At 36.2% G+C, this 22,507-nt stretch overlaps 3 protein-coding genes across 3 annotated transcripts in view; 2 read left to right on the top strand and 1 right to left on the bottom strand.

Annotated features, from left to right (window-relative positions):
• LOC144434975 (F-box and WD repeat domain containing protein 10B-like) overlaps positions 1-6,583 on the top strand; it is a 29,866-nt gene extending 23,283 nt beyond the window's left edge. The window contains exons 5-10 of the mRNA XM_078123506.1: positions 1,465-1,668; positions 2,002-2,123; positions 2,700-2,848; positions 3,609-3,751; positions 4,120-4,278; positions 4,876-6,583. Of these exons, the coding sequence (XP_077979632.1) occupies positions 1,465-1,668; positions 2,002-2,123; positions 2,700-2,848; positions 3,609-3,751; positions 4,120-4,278; positions 4,876-6,583 (2,485 nt within the window). The remainder of the gene's footprint in view (positions 1-1,464; positions 1,669-2,001; positions 2,124-2,699; positions 2,849-3,608; positions 3,752-4,119; positions 4,279-4,875) is intronic.
• A 4,377-nt stretch (positions 6,584-10,960) lies between these two features.
• Positions 10,961-16,827, bottom strand: LOC144435843 (TGF-beta-activated kinase 1 and MAP3K7-binding protein 1-like). The gene is made up of 6 exons (XM_078124480.1): positions 16,771-16,827; positions 16,335-16,471; positions 14,710-14,953; positions 14,062-14,200; positions 13,319-13,550; positions 10,961-12,325 (listed from the first exon to the last, which is right to left on the bottom strand). Exons 1-6 carry the CDS (start codon positions 16,825-16,827, stop codon positions 11,521-11,523), a joined length of 1,614 nt encoding a protein of 537 aa, XP_077980606.1. The 3' UTR covers positions 10,961-11,520.
• Positions 16,828-17,808: 981 nt separating this feature from the next.
• On the top strand, positions 17,809-21,460 carry LOC144435833 (LYR motif containing protein 1-like). The gene is made up of 5 exons (XM_078124470.1): positions 17,809-17,849; positions 18,957-19,157; positions 19,624-19,684; positions 20,285-20,316; positions 21,118-21,460. The coding sequence occupies exons 2-5, from the start codon at positions 19,008-19,010 to the stop codon at positions 21,232-21,234; spliced, it is 360 nt and encodes a 119-aa protein (XP_077980596.1). The 5' UTR covers positions 17,809-17,849; positions 18,957-19,007; the 3' UTR covers positions 21,235-21,460.
• Positions 21,461-22,507: the final 1,047 nt, after the last annotated feature.

The following is a 22,507-nucleotide window of genomic DNA, read 5'->3' on the forward strand; positions in this document are numbered from 1 at the left end:
TCCCCAAATTTTCATACTAGGATATGAGGTCCAAGTTCAAAACATCCACCAATTTATAATCCAAAAACAGACTAGTAGTTAGGTAATTTTCAATCACAATCATCTGGTCACTTACCTTTATTCTGGTGCTGTGAAGGTTATTCTAAAGTATGAAGATGTTTCCCATGTTATCAACCTCCATTTTCAGACAAAACATCGATATTATAAAAGTAACCCATTTGGGTGGCATATACATGTCTACCTGTCTATGGGAATACCCTTGGGAAGTTATAGTGCATTCATACTTTATTCTGCTGTTTATCTCATGGCAGTTGTCATTTTGTGTCAACATGCTCACAAACTTACAATACAACCATGATACTTCTTTGTGGTCCATTGTGGCAAAAAATAAAAATAAACTCCAGAGATTCATTGAGACTCAAAGACTTGTCATTGTGGGTGCGTGCTCCTGTTGTCATGGCGATTAAAAGTGCCCACACCAACAAATCTTTCAGTCTAACAACGTAAACATTTTTTCAAAGTGTCACAGAATGTAGTATATGTCAACATTTAACTTTGCATACAAACCAGGAATATGCTTACTATTTTGTTTTCAAGAAAATGATAATTTTTTTCATATTAATTAATTTTCAATTATTCATGAAATCAACGTAGATTATTTGATATTATGATTGTTCCTTGAAATCGCTTTAATATTTAAATGGTTATGCCTACGAAATTCCATAATTGAAAAAAAAAGGTTTAAGTTTTCAGTCATGTAAATTTCAGTCATACATGTATATACAGTCTTTCAATGAGTTTGCTGTATATATATATATATATTAAATTGCTCTGTCTATTGTGTGCACTTGTGACTTAATTTTTGTTGGCATGGTTTCACTAATTAACCCAGAAATGTTGCATGGTGTGCCATTCTTGACAAAGTACATGAATATTATGTATACTGTAGATGAATTGGCCACCTTGGAGCTGTCAGCAGTATAGAAACATGATGCTTAGTTCATTTTGATATGATACAACTGTTAACCCTAGGAGTCATCGATAGTAGAAAAAATTATTGTATCAACCAAATGATGCAACAGTTGTATTGGTGGTTCCTGTGTTTTCCTGCAAAGAATTTCCAGCGTAGTTGTGATAGACGTCAGTTTGATGTCTTATTGTACCAAAAGTAATAGCGGTAGTAAAATGACAAAAGTATGGTATCTGCGATATCTGTCATGACTATAAACACATATTGGGTTATTTTGTTGTACCCATAAAGTAAAAGGTTAGAAGAGTGCTGCAAGGCATGTCTCACTTGTTTTGTTGTAATTCACAAAATCAAGGGGTTCAAAGACCTGTACAAGACATGTCTCACTCAGTGTCTAGTTCTGAAACTTCCCCACATAGTTTACACTGATAAAGCACTATCACCACCGTTCTGTCTTTATTCTCCTAATACTCTCCTTTTCATTCCCCCAGCAGGGATGACTATGGTCGTGTTGTACACTACAACTACGGTCGGCAGGTTGCACTTGGGTCAGCTGATCGTAAAGTACGACTTGTAGATGTTATCACTAGCAAGGATGTAGGGCCAGTAATCACTGGACATGCTGGTTCCGTTAGATGTGTTTTTATAGACGAAGAAAGAAACTTTGTTCTCAGTGGTAGCTATGATACAAGCATAAGGTATGTTTTTTTACAATACACATATTTGTCACAAATTTACTGAAGTCATACATATGCAGATTTCTCTTACTTTGTCTGAAAAATAACATTTTACAATGGGTTTGAAAGAAAAGAAGTCTGTTTGTCTATGGTTTAAAATAACTTTATTATCCGACGTTTCGGCCATACACAGATGGCCTTCTTCAGGGAATCTAAAAATGAACGAAATAAGAGAGTATACATACTTTTAGATAAAACATACTCAGATACAAAAGATGGTAAAAATAAAATTCACTTGAAATTTCACCAAGTACTTATTAATCTCATTATTTTTGTTGTATTGTGTCATTTCAGATGTTGGAATCTAGAGACTGGTCAGTGTCAAAAGATATTCCGTGGTCATCGTAACACAGTGATGTGTTTAGATATGTATGGTGATAGGATTGTTTCTGGCGGCAAAGACAATGCAGTCAAAGGTAAAGAAATCAGCAAAAGATATTTTATTATGAATTTTGTCACCGAAATATCAACTTGTCCGTCTCCCAATAATAGTCATAATGATTATGTCCACTATCTAATTTGATACAGTGTGAAGTGATTGCTAATGATGTGCAATGAGGAATTCTAACCTAGCAATATTTCAACACTGAGGGCAGCATACCTCAGCAGATCTTCATTGTTGTCTTTGAGAGTTCATTTCTTTTAGACGTATGGTTAGTAAAACATATTGTTGTTACGTTTCCTTGCTATTGTACCCAGTTTCCTCGTCATCCAAAACATCCCTTGGATACAAGTTTGAAAATCAAGTGTGCCGGTGGTCAGTTTGGCTCACAAGAACAATAGTCTGTGAAGAGTGTTGCACAAATTTATTGCAAAATGTAGATGTTGGATTTTGTTGACTTTTCAATGAAGTTTGGTTGGATTTCACATCAATTGTGCTGGTCCTGTACAAACGTATAGGGAGCTACATGAATGTGGTGTCTCACTGCAGTCAAGAAAATATATGGTATACAACATGTTGATTCAGAATTTCTGTACCTTGTACATTTCAGTATGGAACTTTCTGAGTGGTAAATGTCAGCGTACATTCAAACATAAACACCAAATCTTAGCGGTAACTATAAAGGAAAACAGAGTTGTCAGTGGTTGTGAAGGTGGCAGAGTAAAAGTCTGGGATATCCCATCAGCTTCACTTATCAAGGTGAGACAAATTGCTGTGACTTAGGGAGAAATCGACTTTTACAAAACATCACTACCAACTATACTTTGTGCTTAGTTCATTACCCAAACTAATGTTGCTATTTAGCCATGATTTTTATCGAACTATTTTGCACTTTGATTTAATTTGATTTGATTTCTTCAGTCAACAATTTATATACATTATATACACAAATATAGTCTGTAATGTAGATATGAAATGTCATGCGATGCCTATCAGCTAGCACCCACGACATGAAAGGGGTAGACCGATGCATGAGAGTGCCCCATCATGGCATACTTTACAGACATACACACACACATAACATACACACAACATGTAAAGTACTAAAGGATAATGCTTTAAGAAATCTTGTCTAAGAATTATATGAAATGTTATCCTCTGAAATGATATAACAAAACAAAGAAACTAAACAATAATAAGACCCAAGCAAGATATAAATCTATACATAATACAAGAATTTTTTTTTTGAAATTTGAAAAAAAAAAAAAAAATTAAATTATTTTTCAAAGTGCTAATACAAATGAGGCCAAATGCCAATGTCAGATATAGTACATACTCTAATAAACTAGAAGATCTGAATTGTATATTTGAAAAAACAAAGGTTGTCATTGTAAGAATCAAATCTTGACCATTGCTACACATAAGAAGTTGTTTTGTATGAAAAATTGACATAGAGTGTGACTTTTGTTCATTTTTGAAATTCCTGACTCTATTGTAATCTTGTTGATTTGATGTGTAGAGATTAGATGGACACCATGGTCCTGTAACCAGTGTTAAAATGGATGAATGGCATATAGTAACAGCTAGCAGAGACTGTTATGCACTGGCATGGAGTAATGTAGGAGATCACAAACGATGTCTTAGTGCTCTCAGACACCCAAAGTAAGTTATATATAAACTATGTATTTCTATATTCTGTCTGTCTGTCTGTTTATCTATCTATCCATCCGTCTGTCCATCCATGTGTGTGTGTGTGTGTGTGTGTGTGTGTGTGTGTGTGTGTGTCTGTCTGTCTGTCTGTATATCAGGGTCTCTGTGTGCACACAGTCTCTCTCCCTCTCTGAGACTTGAGACCTGATATTCTCTCTCTCTCAATCAATCAATCAATTGATCAATCAGGTGATCAATCACAATCACAAATTATTCTAGTTCATAAAGTCATTCACAAGGTTCCACTGTCACTTTAAATTGTCCAGAAGCAACATTGAAATGACCAGAACTGATTTCCTCTCTGTGATTTCCTTCCACAGAGAAGTGTTGTGTATTGAGATGTCCTATCTGAGACTAATAACTGGCTGTGCAGACGGCAAACTTAGAATATGGAATTTATTAAAGGGAGAGTGTCTGAGAGTAATGAGAGGCAATAGTCGTTCTGATCCTGTGGATTCAATCCATTGTTGTGGTGATAGGTAAGTATGAGAAAACAACATGTTAAAAGAGTTTTCCAGTGTTATAAGATTACAAAGTAAACGATTGGGTACTCCAGGCATAGTTTTCGTACCAATTAGAATTCTTGGGTGAATCTAAAGATGTTAAAGTTCACTGGGTATCGGACATGTCTGGGTGAAGTGCTTACGGTGTGTTGTCAAACATGGTGCATTGCATCACACCATAATTACTTTGCTCAGATAAGTTCAAACCACTACTTTGAAATTGGCGTACTTACATGATGTCAGGGTTCACTCGGAGGAAAAAACCTATTGTAAATCATAGAAATTAATGCCTGGAAACAAAGTTTTGTTTGAGCATGCGTAGCAACCTGGTAGGTTTTCATAGTATAAAAGACCTTTAAACCTATTTTGAGCCGATGTCTTCAAGTTGGTGCATCGCTTTTCTAGTCGAACTGACTGCAGTTTTCATAATAAAGCCATTCTATTATTTTCATGGTATATTCTGGTTTACATGTAGGACAGTTGGACAACATGCTATCACAGTTACACACACACTGTCAGAGGTGAACATTTTGTGATTTTAACAATGGATTATTTTGATGCCTATTTCTACAGAATGTTACTGAACACTGTTAATACATTACTGGTGTTCAACTTTGAACAAGTGGACTGGGACTACACTTTAGACAGTGAAAAGATAGAAATATTGACTTACAACAACCACTATGCAGATGCTCCGTTACGGCACCACAACTATTCCTATGTAAGGGCCAACAGAATGGAAAAAGCAGGGGCTTCCAACCCAAAGATTATACACCACAAGGAGCAAGAAATGGCGCCAAGTGCACTGGTGTACTTAAAACATGCGCAGATACCACACAGTAGTAGAAATCTGAGTGCAAAGAGTATGAAAAGAGCTGCATTCATCCAGAAGACTATGAGAGACATCGAGTTAACCAACAGTCTCAAGGGTAGTGTCTACCATAACGTACAGGGATCAAGACCTACCACTGCAGAGACGATGACAACTTTTGTACCAACACGTCCCACTACTGCAATGTCTAAGTCTGTACGGATGCAATCCAGACCAGGGACTGCTGACACCAGATTCACTACTCTCACATCACGACCCACTACAGGGATTCTGAAATCAGCAGCTGAGAGCAGTGTCGGAGGCTCTCTTTCGAGACCAATAACATCTATGTCAACACAAAGTGCAAAGATTGCCAAACAGGCTCGGAAAGTGACACTCCCTGAAAGGGGACATAGTGCGCCAGCCAACGTAGAAAGACACTATACTGGTTATTCATCTGAACTTGATAGGGATGACGTCCTATCGATGTCAGAAGCTAGGGCACTGTATAGATCACATATGAGAATCAAAGATAGACCCACACCAAGGGACAGATTATTACTAGTTCACAACGCTATAGAGTCTTCCAAAAATACCACTGACAATGTTGTCATGAACACTACAGCTAATTCTAAAGACATAGAATACACGGTTCAGAAACTTCCTGACAAAAAGGAATTGGCTGCCTGTGAAGAAAAATCAGTGCACATACATGGAAGCAGGCCGTCAACATCATTCAGTGATGCTAGTTCATTTAAGTCAGTCATGTCAAGAAAAGTGACAACATCGGAGACTCTTGTGACACCACTAGAAGCTGTTCCCTTAGATGCAACTCCACATCTAAGTATGTTCTCCAGGACCGTCCAATCAACCATTCCCAAACCAGTACTTCTGAGGCCGCAGACAGCAAAATCCAAAGTCATCAAACAGTCCACTATTGTGACCGATATCGGAGAGGAAACCACAAATGGTGGTATGCAGGATTCTCTTAGAATGAGGCGATCAAAGAGTGTTGGTGCACTACCAAATACACCATTGGCATTTGGGATGAGGACGCATGCCAAGAAAACCAAGCCACCTGGCGTTTCTACAACACACACAGAACCCATGGTTATGGTACCCATGTTTATGTATGGACCTAGCCGCATAGAACCTGGCACTAAAAAAGAAACGCAAGCCCTGCCACAATCACGCCCCCAAACTGCGTCATCTCGTGCTACAACCACCATATCAATTGTCAAGGACCCGCTAAGAGTTGGCGGTCCATCGTCATTCCAGTTACGTACGCGGCAACAAACGGAAGAATATCTCGACAAAATTACAAAGCTTCAAGAGAAATACTTGAAAGTCAAGGAAGTGAAGGGAACGAAGGAACAGCGGCAAGCGTGGTTGTTGAAAGCAAAAGGATTGACGCATGCCGACTTCAGTAAAAGACCCACTCCTATCGCACCTGAAATTGGAGAATGTTAAAATAAGTAATATTCTATGCAAGTATGAGAGTACCAAATATTTGAAATTTTATGTTCTGTATATACTGTATTTATGATTGTACAGGAATTTTCTTTTTTTTCTTTTTTTTTAAATAATGAACTGCAATGTAGTGCCCAAGTGCCTGAAGATGTTTTCTGACCTGTGCAAATTTAAGGAGTATTGAAGATAAAGAAAATGTCAAAACTTATGGTGTAGAAATTTGTTGAATAAGTTTGATTTCCCAATATACAAGCTGAACTTCTAGGGCTTTTAGTTTCCGACAGACTCTCTCATCCTAGACATAGAGGGCAGTCATACTTTGAATGTAATGTATTTCCGTGTGTGGTATGTAATAAAAATCATTTACAGATCTTTTTAAAGTTGCTTCTAAATGACTGTCTGCAATTCTGACAAATGTGATTTCTTACTTTTAAAAATTCTGAATTCATTTTATATCTTGCTGAAAGCTGCACTACCTGCAACTGGAATGTTTTTAAAAAAAAAATGATTTGTTAGGTATAATAAATTTGGCATAATACCGTACACAATAAACATTATTGCATCGTCAGTGGATAAACATATTTATTTTTAGCTGTATACACGATGTATACACGATATAAGTCAAATCAAATTCATTTTGGGTCCACACCCAAAAATCAGCGCCCTCAGTGGCCATCACGATTTCAACCTGTTTCTGTACTGCTTATAATATCAACCACTGATTAACACGTACAATGTCTAATTATTGTATTTGAGCACTTTTCATTTAATATATCGTGGTTATCAAAATATGATGCTGCAGTCACTAGTAGTACAGTGTTAACATGGTGACAGACTCAAAAGTTGAGTTTTCACTCACGATATAAACTTCTCACTACACTACCTACAGATAACATTGACCACTACTTAACAGATACAATGTCTTTTTTATAAGTATAAACTGACAGTTTTTTAGTGAATATATCCGGTTATCCAACAGCAAAAAATGTCCCAGTTGCAGCTAGTGCAGGTAGAATAATAATATATCAAATATTGATATATCTTAATGTGAAGTAAACTAAAACATACTGCACCACTGATACGGCTAACTTGACTAATTAGTGGAAATTAACCAATTTCAATTCCAGTTTTAAATATTAAGACAGTACGATTCAAAGAAATGAGGTGGAGCCAGGTGTTTAGAATAAATAAATTTACGCAGATAGTAAATGAAAAAAATTTAATTTTCTGTGTACATTCCTAATCAAATACTCACTGGAATATTTGTAAATCAAGAGATATGAAATGTGTGCAAAGCAAAACTTGTAAATATTGTATAAAAATATCATAGAATGAACACTGGAGTACTGTATGCTGCATTTCTTATTTTATTCTTTATTTTAATGAAAAATTTTGAAATGTGTAAGATTGGGCATCTACAGTGATGCTTCAGAAATTTGTAGTCACGGTTGGATTAGTTTGATTTTTCCAACTGAGTTGGGGAGTCTCTGTCAATCTGGTTACATTTGACAGGATCAGAAACCCGGAGATTATCGCTAGTTTGTATCCTTGTTTATTTCATCTGATCATGTAAAAGATAAAATTATTGTATTGCCCTGGTAGTTGAGCCTTCAGTTTTCTAAGATAGACACAAACTAAATGTATTGTCACAACATTTTGATTCAGCAGTAATAAGCTATTGATTGGTTTAATTATTGTCTCAGTAGGGAGGCATCTCTGAAAATTAGGTTTTTTTTAGAGTTCCATAAACTTGCAGTGCTGTTTTGTGACTTATTATATTCACACTATCTTGATCACAGGGTGATTAGAATGGCACACTACAGAGGAACTGCTATCACTCACTTGTGTAATCTACAACATTGAAGAACAATAGATTTAGTTTGCATCTATCTTAGTAATCTGAAGGCTGGATTACCAAGTGTCATAAATACCACCATGACAGCAGAAATAAAGAATCACTTGTGGTACACGTCCTCAGATTTCAATCAGATTGACAGCTTCTCCACATGTCATGAAATTACAGGCAGTATGATCACTGTATTCAGGGTGCCACTTAGAAGATTATAATGTCATTTTCATTAATATATGAAAATTGAGGGTGTTAACAACATGGTGTTAGCCATGTTCTTTAAACTTAAAAGTACCTACAATTTCAGTATAAGAGTTATTTGGTGCTGTATATTAAATCAAATCATTTCAAATGAATGAGATCAGATAGCCAGAGTTAAATGCACTGTGACAACTTTCTTCTGAATGGGTGATGATGTCAATAAAGACACCAAGAGCGCTACTTCAGCACAAAGTGTCACATCCATTGAGACTATACAAGAGAAGTATTCTGAATTCTCAGTCTCCCTAGAGAGGGGTCTAAAAAAAACTCACCCTGAGATGAAAAATTGATTTTGTTAAATTTCAAAATTTTTGGAAATAGAAGTTTCACATAGAACTGTGTCACTACTAGGAGTCACTTGCTAAGGGTATCACCAAATCAATACCAATTACTGAAGATGCAAACAACTCTAAACTACCGGTATGTACGTCCTCATACAGTGTGTTGGTATTAATACTAACTCATATATCATAAATGAAATAGTTATTTTTAAGAGAAAGTCATATTTTCTGCTTGCTGTGGTGTTATGTATTAAAGGCACTTTTATTTCTGTATAATGTATGGAATATCAGATCAGAGAAGTACTGATTTCAATCAGTGATTTAAAAAAAAAAATTCACCATCAGGCATACATCTTTTATGATGGAAGATGTTTGTATATATGGATATATATATATTTGTGTATATTTTGAATTGTATCCGTCCAAAGAGTCACTGTACCAGGGTTTATAATACTTGCTTTAAAGAAGAGAGCACAGTGCCTTAAGTTTATTTTCAAGACACATTTTATCCCAGCTGTGAACTGTTCTTCCAGTATACCGATACTCACCATGTGTTTTTATAGAACAATACACAATTTGGATTGAGGGAAATGTCTTTGACAGAACCACTGTATCAAAATAGCTGCAATAACACAGGCTGACATGCAGGGAGCTATCTAGAGTCAGGTTCAGAATTGCTTTTGTTTTTCACAGCCCCTAACCATTAGTATTCACATGGTAGTTTCCTTTGAGTCTACAATGTTCATTAGTGTTTTCCCTGATCAAGGTAACACGGGTATGGAAGGTCCTCTCGATACCACGTGTTGAGCACACTTCTATAAACTTCGATGAATTCCCCAAACTAGGGGTAACAAGTCATCTAATTAATTCTGAGTTTCTTCTTGATCAAATGAAGAGTACTGGTACATTTCTAACCACAACATGGTATCTGAACAGTCACACAAGTTACATAGGCAATAAGTTTAGTTTTCAAATTTCAAACGTACCACCTTTATACGTGGTGGACTTCCCTAATCCCTGGCTGCCAACCAGAGGACCACCAGAATAGTCACTTGTCTTTCAGCTGGCTTGTAGATTGACTATTGAATAATGCTGTACATATTGTACATTTGCTCTAACATGATGTTGTACAAATGAATAGTTTTCTAAGAAATTTGGAATAAATAAAATGAATTTTATACAGAACCGATGCTGTCTCTTACAAGTGTCTTTAATAATTGTAGCTGGTTTCACGGCCCTTGGCTTAGAAATCAAAGTGGTAGATATTCAAACACTAGTTACTCTGAAGATATATATTATTAAGTTTTTCTCGACAGCTTACAGCAGCAACCATCACTTTCAAATTTATTGTCATTATCAATGTCAGTATATGAAACCCTTCACTACATGAAAACTCTAATTTACCCAAATTAAGTAAGTAAATTAAGTCAAAGGTGAAACTTAATTGTCTCATACACCACATTTACACATCCTCTGCTCAAGCTTTACCCAGGGTGGAAAGACATGGTCAAATATGACTGTGTATAGTGCTTTATCTCCAAATATAACAAAAATGACAGACTTTGTAGTATCTACAATAGGTAGCACATTAATGTCTATTGAGTTTTTTAAAAAAAAGGTTTATCCCCTTCAGCCATTGTAAAACCAAACGACAGTATGTAGCAATACTACAACATGGACCCCAACAAAAAAATGCTTTGGGCTTGTTTAGATTGCCTTCACTCCCTACAAAGGAATCTCTATTAAAAAAAATTGAAAAATTGAAAATTATATATGAAAGGCCACTTGTATTAGCTGCAGAAGCTTTGAAGATTAACATTTTGTGTTCACAGGATCAGCACTTTGGCCAAAGATCTATAAAGTTTAATTTTGATGCATTAATTATTTGGATGAAAATTCTTAAACTTTGTAGGTAGTATAAAAACACTTCAAAATCATTTTGGTCTAAAAATCACGAGAAATCTAAGGTCACCATGCACAATTTTTACAACAAAATCTGTTATTGTATTGTTCTGTACTGTGCAATCTGGTCAAAACTGCATGGCACTATTTCCAACACTAACTGCAGGACAGAAATGCTCATAGACTATTCCCGATAGTAAGTTACTTCAAGAAGACATTGAATAAACTCATGAGACATGTAGTCAATGTGGAGTCATGTATAAGTCATGGAAGTACTTGCATGGCCAGCTCAGAATCTGCAGGTGAATGTGCCAGTTTGAGCTTCTTTGCTGTTATTTTTATCTGATGGCTGATGTCCTTGAAAAAGATTTGAGTAACGATTTGTGCCCCAGGCAACCTAGCTGAATACTTGGGGACACGGTAGGTCAGAGGTTGTAATGTGAATCCTATGCATTAACATGGTGGCAAAAGAAATTGTATGTTCCCCTAGGGAGTTGGAAGTATATAGGGCCATTTTGCGTTATTGTAAAGTGTTTTGAGCTCAATTTGGAAAAACTGCGTAAAAACTCATTATTATTATTATCTATGTAAAGATCACCTGTATGAGTCTATCTCTATTTTGTACTAAAACGCACTTCATGCAATTAAAGTGAATGTGAAGCCCCTGCATCTTGCAATGCTGCATTATATGCTATGTAAAATTCTGAAAAGTCTACATAAGAGTCAATGCGACCATCCTCATCTGGTTCGTTGGTTTTCTCCGCCTGACGAGGTTGAAGTCTTTCGAATAGGAACCTCTCCTCTCCACTACTCTGTGTACCGCTGCCTGTACTTGTTGGGGTTTCGTCACCCTGTTGGAGCTGCTCCCCTGTAGGTGTGGTTACATTTTCCCACATAGTAGGGGTAGGTGTCGAGCTTCTTGGACTGGGTAGATTTGTCTCAATGTGAAGAGGTTTCAAATCAAGGGAGGTGATGTTAGATGAGGTGCCGGCTTTTGGTGTTGCGTTTGGCGGTGGAATGACAAGTGTTGTTAATGTTCCACCTCCGCCGCTTGGAGAATAAGGAATTGTCACGGGATTGTACTGGCCACCTTGTGTCGGACTTTGCAAGGAACTTCCTAGAGGCAGACCGAAGTTTCTGACGATCAAAGTGATGTCATCTCTACGTTGGCAATTCTTAGCGAACTCGTTCCCACTCATAAATGTGTCGTGGTGAATACGTACCACTTTATCGATGATTGCCTGTGCTACACCATTTAGTGTAGACTGCACAGTGAATTCAGCTGCCACCATGTTAGCGATATCGTAATTGACTTGTTTAGTGTCGGTTACCTCCTCAAGAGATTTGTATAAACCATTGGTGAACACAAGAAGAAAGCAGCAAGATTCGTCAATTGGTAGGCCTCCGATGATCTCAGGATCGGCTATCACTGGTTCACTATGTGCAACACTGTAATGTGAGAAAGGGGAAAGCAAAATTACACTCACTGTCAAGGTATATTAAACAGTTAACTATAGAATGATATGTTTCATACAAGATACCATATGAGTAATGCAGGATATCATAATAGATGGTACTGTTGCCATGGTATTTATATTCAATAAATGTTTATGAGGCCATAGGAAACAAGTATATGTCTAGAACAATAGACAACATGACCAAGGTATTTATTATACCAAAATATTCACTGTAGACAAGACTGTTACAACAAAGTATACTTCACTGCAAGACTGCAGTTTAATGGACCCAAAATCCTTGAGATGAGCTTTTATAGTCAAATTACAGAGTTTAGATAAGGTTGGGATATGGTTAGACTTTTACCATAAAACACCATTATATTGTAAGTGAATGTCCCATTATTACCTCTGTCAACAAGGTTAGAGAAAGGTTATGTTTTCACTCCTATTTATTTGTCTGTCTGACTGTCTGTCTGTCTGTCTGTCTGTCTGTCTGTCTGTCTGTCTGTCTGCTTGTTTGTCTCTGTCTGTCTGTCTGTCTGTTTATGTTTGTTAGCAGTATACTACAAACAATAATACATGCATTTTAGATGAAAACTTTTAGAAAAGATTGCATATCAGACAAGGACCAATTGACAAAATGTTGGTGAAGACCCTATTCTGGATCTGTTAATTTAGTTGAGATTTCAGTGAATCCATGGCATTACTAACACCAACCATCACACTCCCACCCTTGAGGGCGCCCCTCATTGTTTTTTGTTTGGAAAACTTAACTGCTCAACATTGATGAAGGTATGCCTTCTACTGGGTGCTATCCAGTTGTAAATGTGTTCCTCTTAACATCCAATGCATACTTGTAATTTTTCCCACCATTTTGTGTGTCTAGCCTATATACATCTTTGAAAAAAAGTCAAACTTTTACACACCAGTATCTTTGATGATGAAATTACCTACAACTGTGAGTATAGTAAACTTTTTTCAATACCTCAAAAGATCAAAGTCTTTGTAGCCACCCTTGACACTGTAGTCACCAATACTTCTGGTAGTTTCACAGTTTCCCAGTTGTCTTCCAGCTTGTCTGATCTGTTCAGTATTTAGACCAAGATGTGATAGTCTCAGCAACTCATCCTCGTTGTGAATATTATGATCCACACTCAACTGTTGTATTTTAAGATGTCCCTCATCCCCAGCCTTTACCAGGATTGCTCGACTATCACCTATCAAATATAACGATTATGATATTGTACCTGAAATATTCATTTATTTTTGTTACACATGAATCAAATACCATAAAATATTTTCAGAAAAAGATATGCGCTAGGTGTTGAACAGAAGTGAAGTGAAAGAATGAGACAGCGCCCTCATCAGTTTGAGCTGCTATACAGAAAATTTGACAAGTATGCAGAACAGTGGACCAACTGTACAATAAATACACAATGCCATTCAAGTTAGGGAGTTAGGGTTATGTTAGAGACTGGTCTAGTTTACAGGAAATACATATATTTGACCTGAGATAGTGTAAGTCCCAATAACACACACACGATTTGTAATGCCAATCACAGGCAGTCCATTGCTCTACACATGCCCTGAAAACTTATGAGGATGAATTGGCACATGTACTCAAACAAAATAATTTCACTTTCATTTGTTATAAAAAAAAATAGATTTCTGTTCTTTCTAAAAGCTGCCTTCCGCCCCAATATAATAGGATTTACAAATATAACATACCAACATTAGCAACATAGAGTTTGTTGTTTATAATAACGGCTACAATAGCTGTAGTACCACCATTAATTTCACGTTCTAACTGTTGTAGTTTGTTTACGCTGTCTGGATACTGTTGATACACTTCATAATCACTCAGTCCCTAGGGTTAACAAACAAACAAACCAAGAAATAAATGAACAAACAAACAAAGCATACAAACACATATATACATACATACTACATAATTATGTACATATGCATGCACACACACACACACACACACACACACACAGCTGTAATCCATCTCAATGATTTCGCTTGCCAAGAAATCATTGAAAATCTCAATGGCAACAAATAATTATGCAGATAATTGGCAAAGTATTGCTGTCTTGCAAGTCCTGAATTTAATAGCTCTTCAAATTGGTCACTTTCATTCAATATGTGTAACAACATAATATTGCTTTATTACATACACCATGCTATGGAAAGCATGGCATAGTAAATACACAGACAAAATGTCACAATACATCACTCATAATGTAGCTAGTAGAGGCATCTGTCTTGATATGTCAAAACAACAGCATGAACAAGACTGAATTTCACCAAAAAGTCCATCATACGTCATTCTTACACAAGTCAACAGAAATATAAATCTTCACAATGACTTACTTCTGGTATTTGTAATTTCAAATTAGTCATTTCTGCCAGTGCCTCGTCAATGGACTGAAAGAAGCCTTTCTCTACAGCATTAAATGCCAGCTGTAAGATTCTCTTAATTTCCCCGTCATCCACTGTTTCACTTCTCAGTTGTCCTAGCAACAGTTCAGCAGGCATTCTCTGCTCAGCAAAGTGAGCAGCTCTGCCACCATCATGTCCATCAAAGACACCATACAGGCAGATACCATCCTCCGTCCTGTAGGAAAACATTGACAGTAATTACATATATTACTACCCATAACACCAAAGTAAAGTGTTTTCTGTACGTACCACAATTGTTTACAGCATCCTTATCAAGTGTAAAAGTATACCTTTTCATTTACTAATTGACCACATTAGAAAAATCACATGCTAGGCTTGTAAATAAACCAATTGAAACAGTACACTTTACACTTAATATGAATGCTATAAATGAGTGTAGTACAAAGAGAAAGTGCTTTACTTCAGTGTTACTCACTGTAAACATGGTTTTATTGTCTTAACCACACTGGTATGATGATGAGTTTTTACAGCAACAATCAAGTTCATGGTTTACTAAGATAGACACAAACTAAAACTACTGTTGTTCAATGTGGTAGATTACAGGAATGGGTCATAGCAGTGCCTCTGTTTGTGTGGATATAATCACTCTGTAATCAAGCTAGTGGAAGTTCCTAAAATGTACACTGCAAGATTATAGGAGTCATCAGAAATGCCACCCTACTGAGGGTACAATTGAACCAACATCCATTCAACAGCTTATATTAACATTTGACTTGTCCTAACAATAATTAAATTTTAGTTTGTATCTATCTTAGTTAGCTGAATGAAACCTTGACTGCCACTGTCGTAAATGTATTCACATAAATAGACACTATATGACATACATGTATATGCAATGCAACTTTTTATACCATGAGTTCAATATATATATATCAAAGTGTTTGATGTACAAATATCAGAATTTATAATGTCTTCTGAAATAAATGAGAATGAACACAGCTATAAACACCAAACCAAGTTTTTCGCTGTGGCCCTTCATCAGGGACTTTAAAAAATGCAATAAACAAAAATAATGATGATCAAACACTGCAACAATTTACCCAAAGATGCCTTGCGTTTATATGTACATGCTTGAACTGTTATGTGCTAGCCCTATGTCACAGTGTTTAAATTTGCATAATAAATATTGTTGTTTATTGCATTTTTCTAGAAATCTCTGATGAAGTATACTTTACCTGGTTTGACATTTAAAAAGCATTTTCTCATTCTGTTATTACAGAAGATGTAAGAATATATTAAATACAAATTCAATCTTTTGGATATGGTATTAAATCATCTTAAATGCCCACTTCAGATTAGGATTAAAATTCAGGTGTGAAAACAGATGTCTAGCAGAACTATAGAAAAAGTTGGCCCAGAACAAAAGAATGATCCTCTAATTCTTATGGTTCCAATGATAAGATAACACTAATGCGATGACCTAGGATTGAAACGTGGCCCTTTAAATTGTACAAAGTTTTTTTGTTAATTTGTTTATGTTGTTTATTCAGGATATGCTGTGAGTGATATGGTTCAGAATATAACTGTTAAGTTACCTGAAATGGAAGCAGTGATCTTCAAATTCATGTTCTTCTAATCGTCCACCATCTTCTCTGTATATTTGGTTTGTTGAGAAGCCAACACCTGACATGTGACAGACAGGTAGATCATCTGTCCAGCTAAGTGAATGGCTCTGTGAAACAAGATACATGTACATTTACAAACATTAGTCATACTTTTGTCTTTATTTATAATCCTTGCCAACAATAAAGTGACTTGTTACTCTACCCTTATGCCCCCATGCTAGCTGTATACATTATCCTCACCCTCCATTGATGTAGTACTGACAGCAGTCCGGGTAAAATAGTAGACAAATGTCCGGGGGAAGCATCCTGAACTGAAGAAGCTTCCTTCTTATATATATATGACATGTACAATACCAGTGTTGAGGTGGACGTCATTACCAACAGCTAGTGTGTTAGCGTCACTCACCTGTAATCCAACCCTTGGCGGTCGCGGTCCCGACGGAGTCGATAAATGCGACGCCATATTCACGGCTTCAAGATAATATCAGTGAAAATATGATGATGTCTTACAGTCTAGTCCTGCAGTGCACTCTGATTTCAACAAGTGGAACAGTGCAGTGCACTGCCTGTCAATGAAGAATTAAATTTGGATTACGTCAAGAAACTTCCCATCCCTGCAGACGGTGCCAAATATAGAAGTGTGTACTGTTATGTCATATAAACTTCCAGAATCGATAGGGAACTGTCTTCTTAGGTCCGTCAAAATGGTTTACTCACATCAGAAAACGCCAATCTTCGCGATGCAATACTATTCAGTAAGGCCTCTGCCATTTACTGACCTCTCTCTCAGAGCTAGGGTCGATTACAGCGCCCTCAAAAGAAGTTTCAAAGGTACAACTCATGTAATGTTTGGGAGGGGGTCAGAGATGGGGGGGGGGGTTCGTGAAATCCAAGAGCTCGAGAACGCCGCTATCTTCTATATACAGCAAAGTATGGTTGCAGTGTAAAAAGCTACTGACATTTTGAATGGTAAAACTCATTTTCATCACAGCCAGGGAAACTTGCCATGTTTTTGTGGAATATCCATTTCAATTTATCAATGAACTCGATTTCAATAACTTTATTCATGCATCACTGATGTTATGGGGGGGGGGGGGGCATTTTCAATCAATCTTAATATACCAGTAGTAATTCTGAACAAAAATAGTTTGAACCTTCGACTAATTTTGCACCTGATCTGATCGGACATTAAAACAAATTAGAACTCAACATTTGTACCAGGAATTCGAATGTTTACAGAAAAGAATCTAGGCACGGTTCTTGCAGAAATATTTTTCTCTATTTCTTATATATATAGCACTTATTTTCCAATAACAAGAAACTTTGAAATAAGTTTTGTTGTTCCAATTGATATTGAGAAAGTATTAACAACACAAAACACAACACATCCTTTTCGCCCCTTTGAATAACTGAATGACTAGTCCCTTACAATGTGACCCCGTGCTGACCTCTCACACCACAAATAATCGTACAGCCTACACACAGGTAAGACATGTGCTACTGCTTTGAAGCCTGCAATACAATTTTTATATCATCAGTACCCGTTTAAAACGTTTCTGTTTGTGTAGATATAACATCTAGAAATAAGTCGCAAAGATTGCTAAATTCGCAGCGATTTGACTACAGCGAAATGACTACTACACACTCCTGAAGGGTCGTTTGTGTTAGTTTTAACTGTTAACTGTTAGTTTGGTTAAAGGTAAGGGGTTATTCAACTAATTGCATATTGATGGGAAGTTATTTATAAATAAAGTGTTGATGAAATTTTTACGTTGTGACTGTGAGTGCAAGACTTTCATTTACTACCAATTTGACTGTCTCGTCAACTGTCAGGCTCGATTTGTTTTCAAACATGTCTGCTGTGCTTTACAGTCAAGTTGCAGTCTGTGGAATGTTGTGTATATGCCCACAGGTACTCGAATCAATGTGTAGAAAAAAAATGTATTGTATATAAATAAGTCTTATTTACATACATATTTTTTTTTTTAAATCATACACATTGATTCGAGTACCTGTGTATATGCCCAAGAGCCAGAGCCACCAACAAGTACGGGGGATGTAAAATACAATATCCCCTTGATCAAATTGGTGAATCAGGATGTGTTACATTAATATTAAAAGAGAAAAGAAAAGAAAAAAAATCACAGTTTATTTTTTAAATGATTATTTCAAAAGGTCTGATGCATTGATCTCTATTTTGTACTATGGAGTTAAGTTTAACGTTACATAACAAGTAGTATGAAGTGACCTGAAATTGTCACTGACATTCTATCCTCATTACATATACATGAGAGATGATACTCTTACAGTCTTTCGCTAGTTTCTGACCCAAGAACTTTGACAAATATTATTGAGTAAATTTGAATATATACATTGGAATTAGCAGTAGATAAAAAAGTACAAATAAGGATTGAATCTTTCGCACCTCAAGAGACTTGGGCTTTTCAAGAACTTGATTCTCCAGTATTTTGAATGTATTTTGGAATGAATCAGTTGACTGTGTTATTTGTAGAATAGTGATATTCTATGCATTCATATCTTTGTTCTATATAAAACCAACATTATGTTTAATCTTTATCTTGTGTATTACAGACATGGAAGAGAAGAGCTACAGATACAGGGAAAGGTGATGCAGTGACTGTGATGGCTAGACAAGAAGTACTGATGTTGTATCGTCGAATACTACGAACTGCACGTACCTGGGAATCCATTGCAGGACGTGGAGATGACACTGATACAGACAAAAAGTACATCAAAGATGAAGCAAGACGTCTCTTTAAGAAAAATAAAGAGGTAATTAAACTATCTTGTACATGCAATTACCATTGTATACCAGAATTAATTCATTTGTTTTTCTATGGTCACACCACCTTCAGGTAGAAAAATGTGAGAGTCGAAAGTAACTAGTTTCCTGGATTTGATGCATTTTCTGACTTTTGAAGAATATATACCTCTTGTTTCTCCCAGGGGATATTTGTATATACACAAGTTATCTACTACTGTAGTACTAGTTGGGAGAAAGAGGAATATTCAGGCAGGCATTCATGGCTCAAATTTTACTTCTATGCTTTGGTTCAACTAGCAGTTGGTAGTCCAATGCAGCCCGAACAGTTTCAGCAATGATTTTCTAATGGTTTCCATTGGTCTAATATACTACCACTTTATAAAGTTGGTGGTCTAGAATATAATGTATAATAATCTATGTGTCCTGGACTATTGCTAATTTCAAGCCTTGATGTTATGTATCATGTTTTTATAGGAAGCAGACCCAGACAAGATTCAGCTTTGTATCCAAGAAGCACAAACAAGATTAGAACTTGGTAAGTTGTCTGTAACCCAGATGAAACCTGATATATAATGGTGTTTACAACTGTGTGTGCATGGTTATCAAACCTCACAGAAATCTCAGTTTGATGAGTTTGAATCTTCATATAGATCTGCCTGTCACATATAATCAAATACCTATAATCACTTGAGAGTTCAACACATTCAACTTGTACATACAAGATATGTTGTGTCGTTCTGCCCTCACTGGCCTCCTCTCTCTCGGAGGGGTTGACCAATAATGTGTGAGGGCACCCCATCATGGCATACTGTCTTACAGACTAACTTGCACACTGTGTTATGAATATAGAATAAACCAAAACAGTTTGGTAGAATAGGATCGATGATTCATGATGTAGAATGATACTGTTTTAACAATTGCAAATAGATATATTGTGTATAGATTGACAGTGTTCACATTATGTAAGCATTTGTTTTCCTGACAAATAACTTTGTTCTTGTTAGGTGTTCATTTGATGAAACTTTCATGTCACACACAAACTCATGTTGTCTAACTTTAGTAATACATACATATGCCATACATTTTTGGTGTAAAACAATAACTGAGACACAAGAATTCTTGTTGTGTCTTTCAGCTCTACATTACAAAAATCCATATCCAAGACCAGTGAGTATAATTATTATGTATATGGTTATACCTTTGAATTTATGTTTTCAAAGGAAATCATGCAAGATATATACTTGCAATAATATTGATGTGCCAGCATGTGTGTATGAAAGCCTGTAAGTATGTCTGGTTATGTGTATATACTGTTCATGTTTAAAATTTCATATGTATATGACCAATTTTTAGTGAATGTATCTTTGGTTATTTTATGGAGAAAAAAACGTCTCAGTTGCAGATTTTGAATGTTTAAGAGAACTTCTCAAGTAACAAACACTTTTTTGTTTGATGAAAGGTTCAATCCACATTGAATGTATTTTTTAACAGATGTATCTTTAAGTTTGTTAATGAAGTTGAACATAACCTTTAAGGCATATGTCTTATTAGACTGTAAGATACGTCGTGATGTTCCACCTTCACGAGGGGTTGGCCGATGTGTGAGGGCGCCCCGTCATGGCGTACCTTACAGACTAATGTCTTATGTGTCCAGAGGCAGAGAATTCCACATCTTATAATTAGGGGAACAATGTGAATAGCTTAGTTTGTGAAGTACCGGTATATATCATTATGCCATATTTCAATAGTCCCATTCAATAGTCTTTATAGATTCCTTGAAAGAATTTAGCTTCAGTGTAGAAATTTGCCATGCAAATGGATGTAACATCAGCATGTAGACTGAGTGTGGCTGTGTACATAATCATACAGTGACAGATAGGTATACTAGACTAGTAATACCAGCAGTTTGTTACGCTACAGTTGCACAGTGTAATAATGACAGTACCAATTTTTCTTCATAATTTGCAGGTAAATATACCTTACATGGGTCTTCCTCCATCCATGGGACGAGGCAAGAAGTTCCAAGACAAGCTGAGAAAACAAGGAAAGCCAGTATACATGCAATCTTATGATGAACATGACTAAAACAGATTTACTAGTACTGTGTAACCTTCCCAAAACATATGAACCAGCTATTGATGTGACAGAACCGTGCTCAAATCTCTAGATATCAGTTTTGAGATCTCAATGTGTGATGCAATGGAGATAAACAGTGTTTTGTGTGCTATATGTATAATACTGCATATGTTTCAACAGATTGATAAAAGCTAGACAGACACTTCAGTTGTGTGTTTCTAAATGAAAGGTTTTATATTCTCTTGGAAGTGGTCGAGAATCAAAATCTACAAACTATGGACTGAATACTGTTAAAGTTATAAAGTTCATTTGTATGGAATTTACCATGAATTTTTGTATTCCTTTAGTCATTGATATTGTGTACCACATATTTTCCAAGCATCTTTCAAACTAGAAGGATTGATATGATAATATCCTGTCATTAGATTTATGAAATACAAAGGATCTTTGTTAATACTGAATAAATTTGAGACTAGCTAGTCGTTATAGTAAACCACTGTAGATGTATTCATGAGGTTATATTGCCAGTGATAAACCAAAACATCATTGACATTGCAATTCTTTTCAGTCTTCGAATCCTTATGTGAATACTGTTATAATGAGTTGATGATTCACACACACACACACACACACACACATGTATGCATGCACACACTCACATGCACGTGCACACACACACACACACATGCGCGCGCCCGCGCATGTGCGCAAACACACGCATATGCACACACACGCGCGCGCGCACACACGCACACACACACTCACACACACACTCACACACACACACACACACACACGCACACATCGGTATATATAGTCCTACACACAACTATATATATAGGTGCATAGCGACATTAGCCATTAAGAATAAGTATAGACAAGCTCTATTGAAAGACCAACATTCACATACAGCATCCTGCCTATATTACCAATACCACTGAGGTCACATTAAAGGGGAATGCCACTCCAGGAAATAGAGACATTTTCATAAACTATTTGTTGTCATAAACTTATTAGTTGTGAGAGTCGTCTCATGATGTTACATCGTCTACAATTACTTGTGATTTCAGAAAAACACCAAGTTGATCTTGTGCCTTTATTACATGTCTTTGCTATGGGCTGTTGCATCATGGGAGTCAGTAGAAATAATTGTAAATAATTGTAGGTGATGTAAAGTCATGGATTTACTCTCCAGAAACCATAGCTTATGAAAATGATTCCATTTTCTGGAGTGGCATTCCCTTTCAATGAAAATGTCAACTCACAAAACTTTCAGAATCAA

This window comes from Glandiceps talaboti, chromosome 5, assembly GCF_964340395.1.
Source record: "Glandiceps talaboti chromosome 5, keGlaTala1.1, whole genome shotgun sequence".
Taxonomy (NCBI): Eukaryota; Metazoa; Hemichordata; class Enteropneusta; family Spengelidae; genus Glandiceps; species Glandiceps talaboti.

Bases quoted from the DNA above. Each gene is read 5' to 3' on its own strand.
- LOC144435843 (XM_078124480.1), bottom strand. From the start codon at position 16,827: ATGGCGTCGCATTTATCGACTCCGTCGGGACCGCGACCGCCAAGGGTT. The intron at 14,954-16,334 runs GTAACTTAACAG...GTTTTCCTACAG, and splicing joins GATCACTGCTTCCATTTCAG to GACGGAGGATGGTATCTGCC. The intron at 13,551-14,061 runs GTATGTTATATT...TATATTTGATAG, and splicing joins ACTCTATGTTGCTAATGTTG to GTGATAGTCGAGCAATCCTG.
- LOC144435833 (XM_078124470.1), top strand. From the start codon at position 19,008: ATGGCTAGACAAGAAGTACTGATGTTGTATCGTCGAATACTACGAACT. The intron at 19,158-19,623 runs GTAATTAAACTA...ATGTTTTTATAG, and splicing joins TCTTTAAGAAAAATAAAGAG to GAAGCAGACCCAGACAAGAT. The intron at 20,317-21,117 runs GTGAGTATAATT...CATAATTTGCAG, and splicing joins AAAATCCATATCCAAGACCA to GTAAATATACCTTACATGGG.